The sequence below is a fragment of the Anneissia japonica genome, unplaced genomic scaffold (genome assembly GCF_011630105.1).
Source record: "Anneissia japonica isolate Jap-2015-1 unplaced genomic scaffold, ASM1163010v1 scaffold288153_len396733_cov185, whole genome shotgun sequence".
Taxonomy (NCBI): Eukaryota; Metazoa; Echinodermata; class Crinoidea; order Comatulida; family Comatulidae; genus Anneissia; species Anneissia japonica.
The window spans coordinates 118,951-124,821 of record NW_022705851.1 but is presented as its reverse complement, the minus strand read 5'-3'; the positions used below and the strand labels follow the sequence as shown (position 1 = coordinate 124,821).

The following is a 5,871-nucleotide window of genomic DNA, read 5'->3' as shown; positions in this document are numbered from 1 at the left end:
ATCATCATTATTATTATTATTATTATTATTATTATTATTATTATTATTAATATCACTATTATTATTATTATTCAATGGCCTTTATAATTACCATTATGTCATTATTTCATGTGTAAAAAAAAATTGTTAATAAACTAAGAAAAGAGAAAAAAATAAAAGTGGGTGTAACTCCCACAAAAGAGAACAAAAAATATAGTGAGTCCATGCATACATTTTATATTCTGTTGCATTAGTAGAAAGTTCGGTGTACAAATCTTCTATAAAACCAAACATTTTTAAATGAATAGTAACGCTCTAGGCTAATCTTTTACAATTTTTTTTATTTTTAATATTAAAGATATCTATGTATGTATTGTCACTATAATATATATTGGTGTTTTGTAATAATATTGTAAAAGTATCTCAATTTTTTATGATAGGTTGTTAAGGAAAATCAGAATCTGTACTATGCGCAACAAGCGCATATTATTATAACCAGGGTTATCGCGTACTGGTTTCCATAGAGTATGCGCAACAAGCGCATATTAAAAACCATGGTAATTGCGTATTGGTTTCCATAACGCGTACAAGACAGTGTTGACCTATTGTATTCCTTATAAACTTCGATTGCAAACAAGCAATACTTACCTTCATTCACCTGAGTATTTATCACAACTTTTATTATGTTTACATTGACGCTGTTTGTCAATGAGCTTATTTCTAAAGTTTTTACGTATTCTGGTGTCAGTAGATATATGTAAGTAACTTAAAATTTCTTCTCCCAAAATTCGAAATAACTATTTCTTTAATTTTATTAAGCTAGTCTGGTCTATAGGTCATAGTTTCATACTTTCAAAACCTTTAAAGCCACATTGCCGTCATTTAATCTAGAATACGATTACCTTAAGTGGTTACTTTAGTGAAAAAACTAATGGAATTTTTTAATGTAATAATGATGCTTAAAATTGTTCACTGATGAGCTTCCGTCAATTGCTTTTGTACGTCCATAGTTCCGTAAATTGATGTCTCCAACATAAACAATAGTTTTCAATTATTATTAAGCGTTTTGTACGGTATCAATTAAATGTGACCTCGAGTGATATGATTTAAAGATTGATGCAAGTGGTTAGCTAAATGTCGGAAAAATAACTCATCCTATACGGTACATTGTATTCCATAGTAACTGTATATTTTTGTTGTAATGATGCATGATAATCATTTTTTCACAGACAACGGAATAAAATTTCTGCTTCTTCCGTTACCATGTCTCTGACTGGATCGCATTGGTTGACAATTCCATCTTCCAAGTGGAATGCACATACTGCCCATGAAACTCGATCAGTCACAGCTGAAATCGCACACAACGAGAAACAGTTAAAAGTGTATAAAAAAGAAGTTTCAGAGGATAATGAAGCGGCAGAAAATGAACAACTTCAGATTACAACACTGGAGAAAGAACAAACATCTCTGGTGGAGAAACATGAACGAAAAATCCAGCTATTCGAAGAACTGGAGGCTGAAGTTGCACACGTTACCGAAAAGTTGATCTTGTTTGAAGATGATCTCATGAAACAAAAGAAGTTTATCGAGAGATTAAAGAAGGTGGGCAAAGAGAAAATGAAAGAAGTCGACGATCTTAAGACGCAAATTGTCGACTACAAAGCAAAATGCAGCGAAGAACTTCATTCCAAGAAGACTCATAAAGAAAAAATAATTAACTCACTCAAGAGTCTTGATATACCTGTCGACGATTTGGACACCCCTTCTTGCCCTATGTTTTGAATAGTTATGCATTTATTTATAGGTATCTTTAGAATGTTACCATATTTCATTTATATTGGCATTTTTATTATATACACAGATTATCAATATTTTATTAATGGCAATTGGTAGGCATAATGACCCATTGAATGGGATATTTTAAATAAATGGCAAAACCGACATCTATAATAATGTGTGTTCCTCTTATTTGAACCCTGGTTGAGGGATTGCTATAAAATCGTTATTGATGGCTTGCCAGTGGGTTTGACTTTACAATCTTAGAAGCAGCAAAAAGCACTATTAATATTACAGAAAATCAATGTGTTTCAATTATTCTTAATACAGTGTATGACAGTTTGGGAAGTACATGTACATAGAAAACTACGCCCCCAGTGTTTGAGGTTGTTATTTTGAAACCAGTCAAAATGTACGAATCAAGGGCTGTACATCTACCAAGTTGTAGAAGGACGTTGATACATTTCAACCAACATCTTTATTATTATTATTATTATTATTATTATTATTATTATTATTATTATTATTATTATTATTATTATTATTATTATTATTGTTGTTGTTGTTGTTAAATAATGTTTTAAAAATCAACACAGCTATTGTTAGGTATTTATTCTGCTTTATATCTTTTACAAAACACCAGTTTTTGTATTTCTCTTTTTTTAATGTTTGGTAATTGGTAACTATGGAAATCCTTAAATCAGAAAGATGCACAACCAGTACATTTTCATGGTTAGCGTGTACATGTTTCCATAGTGAGCGTGTATTTAAACAATGTAAATGCTACTTGCAGAATACAAGACAATGCACAATACCTTGTTAGTCGCGATCCTAGCTACGAAACTTACTACCTGGACTTACTTACTACTAGTGCTTATCACAAATTTTTACCATGTTTGCTTTGACGTTAATTGTCAATGAGATTTTTTTTTTCTGAAGTTTTGACATATTCTGGTGTAAGCAGATATATGTAAGAAGTTTAATATTTTTCTAATCTATTTTTATATTTTCTTTTATTTGTCTTATCTTGCCAATAGACACAAGCGAATTGAACAGCGAGACATTTTTTGAATTTGACACCCTCCCCTCGAACTCAACCTCAATTTATACCCACACCCAATAAGTTGTAAGTTGTAAGGTTAGGAGTCCGAAGAGTCACACCAGTAATTACGCCAAATGCTTTCAAAATTTATTTAATAAATATAACCAAATATAGTTAGACTGCTGTGACATAGTTTTAGACATAAAAAAAACCCGAAAAAACATACATGACAAATTGGCTTCATTTTCACCAGGATATGATTACCTTAATTACTTATTTTAAGCAAAAGAAAAACAAGGAGTTATTACTCGAACAGACTCTTAATGGAGTTTATGTGAATGTCGTAGAGACGCTTAAAAGTGTTAACTGATGAGCTGCTGACGAGGGTTTGTATTGAATTTCATGATGATGTATTGATGACTTTAGCATCAAAACGGTTACACTGTTACATAGCGTGTTGTACCCAGTTGGTTTAGCAAGTTTAAATTCATGCCCTCGTGTAGCATTATTGCATCTCATTCTGAGTATTTTTAACACACATGTATTTTGTTTTTCATATTCTTACAAGCATTGTTAATTAAACATCAGTAGTTAATGTGAACTTTGAGTAATACCATTGCCATAGAACATTGCATTCTGTCGTGGATATTGGCGCTATCTAAATCATTACTGATTGATTGATATTCCAGAAATCAATGCTTGAAAATAAAATTGATTTAAAAATTAAATAAAATCAAATACATAAAAACCATACTGATGTATTTCTTAACTCGAGCTAGTAAGCCTTTAAAAGTGAAGAGTTGTTTTTTTTTCAAATCCATTTAAAAGAAGTCGTGGAGGTCAGTGTTTTGTTTTTTGTTTTTGTTGTTGTTGTTGTTTTTTTTTTTTTTTTTTTTTTTTATCAAATTATAGTAAATTTAAAGTTAGGATTAATGATATATTTTTCTAAACTTTAAAAGTGTTTTTAATTGGGTTTTTTCAATTTAAGATGTAACAGAGTTTTATCAATTTAATACAGTAATTTATATTTGCAAATTGTTTTTAATATCTAAACCTGCTAGGTTCAGTCACATATTCGAAATAGATTGTTTTGTGGTTTTTTTCTGTATAGCCAAATATATTAGACTGCTGGTTTATATATTTAGTTCTTTTGAGGACTCTTTCCTCTCTTACTGGAATATATATATATATGCCTAAGTGTCCTAGTGATGCTTAAAAGGGTGAACTAATGAACCTGCCGACAAATAATTGTGGTAATAAGTTACATGTACTGGCGATGTTAGCATCTAAGAAGTTGCCCTAATAGAAATTGTGCTAAACCTAATTTTGGAAAGTTTGTGTAACATCATTTAGTCTATGAAATCAATGCTTGAATAAACCTTAGTCAAGAGGATCAGAAAATAGAAAAAATAAATAAATAATACAACACTAATTTAGACAACATGCATTTACCTTATTAGAAAAGTATAAAGATACCAAATCTCTTTTAAAGAAAAATGCGTAGGAGGCAATTGAGAGTTTTGCCTATTTACCTGTAACATTAGTTAGCTAAATGATTATCTTAAGTCAGCTGAAATCGCACACAACGAGAAACAGTTAAAAGTGTTTCAGCAAGAAGTTTCGGAGGCTAATGAAGCGGCAGAAAATGAACTCCTTCAGATTACAACACTGGAGAAAGAACAAATTTCTCTGGTGGAGAAACATGAACGAAAAACTAGCTATTTGAAGAACTGGAGGCTAAAGTTGCACACGTTACCGAAAAGGTAAACTTGTTTGAAATGATCTCATGAAACAAAATAGGTTTGTCGAGAAATTAAAGAAGGTAGGCCAGGAGAAAATGAAAGAAGTCGATGACCTTTAGAAGCAAATTGTGGACTACAAAACAAGATGTAGCGAACTTCATTCCAAGAAGATCTATAAAGAGAAAATCGTCAACGCAATCAAGATTCTCAAACAACCTGTCAACGAGGACGTCACGTCTTGAAAAATTAGGAATATCATTCATGTTTCCTATTAAATTAGAATAGATTTAGGCCTATATAGATATGATACTATAGCATGTACAGATCAGTTTGCTGTAGTAATGGCAATTAACCCTCTGATGGGATATTTTTAATAAAATAGAAACATTTACATCTTAATAGTTGTGTTAATCTTTTGTTATTACACCAAGTTAATGATATGAATGACATATTATGCCTAATATCGTTGCGTTTTGCATAGTGGTAGTAGACCGAAATCATTACTGTTTTTTTTTTTGTTTTTTTTTTGTTTTTTACAAAGTGGTGATTCTTTTTATTCTAGAATTGTTTATTGTTTCGTTATTATGATTATATTTTGTTTTTATGTTCATTTTTTATTATGTTGATGTTAAGCGCCTCGAAATTGTGAAACACTAGGCGCTGTATAGATGTTGATTATTATTATTATACTATTATTTATATAATTTTTTAGGTAACTATTGCATGCCCACTTTTTGTTCTTTTTTTTCTCACAAGCGCCATGTGCATTTCCTTGAAGGGGATATGATCATTTTTAGGATGATGACAGTCTGGATGATGATAAATATACTTTCAATTAATAAACGGGTCAGAAACGAATAACACAAAGAGATTCATACAATCGCGATTGATTAATGCTTATATGAAAACCAGTTTGATGATAGGTCCAGAGGTGTAACTACAGGAGGGCAGAACAGGGAAATTTGCCCGGGGCGCGTGGCAAACTGAGGAGAAGTTAAAATGAGCCTCGACAAAAATTATAAATAGGCCGTATTAAATTATTACAATATTGATTAGTCTTTTTTTATTGATTAACAATCACAACAACAAGCTTAGAAGAAAGAACCTTCGAACTGGGAAGGGGCGCCATTTCCATGCTTGCTGCGGGTGCCAGAAACCCTTTACTCCCCTGGAAGGCCTTTATTATGAGATCCCTTGCAAAAATATTTTATATTACAATCTTTTAATATTTAATATTTAATATTTTATTTTTCTAAATGATATATATTTTATCTTTTGTATTGTTTTCTGTGTGTTGAGTGCTGCCTTGGAGAGCCACATGATAGTGACACT

The 5,871-nt window shown here is 31.1% G+C and overlaps 1 protein-coding gene across 1 annotated transcript in view; it reads left to right on the top strand.

The window, feature by feature from the left end:
- Positions 1 to 2,319, top strand: part of LOC117105930 — an 18,421-nt gene extending 16,102 nt beyond the window's left edge. Inside the window, exon 2 of the mRNA XM_033247236.1 lies at positions 1,209 to 2,319. Within this exon, the coding sequence (XP_033103127.1) occupies positions 1,243 to 1,761 (519 nt within the window). The 5' untranslated portion in view covers positions 1,209 to 1,242 and the 3' untranslated portion in view covers positions 1,762 to 2,319. The remainder of the gene's footprint in view (positions 1 to 1,208) is intronic.
- Positions 2,320 to 5,871: the final 3,552 nt, after the last annotated feature.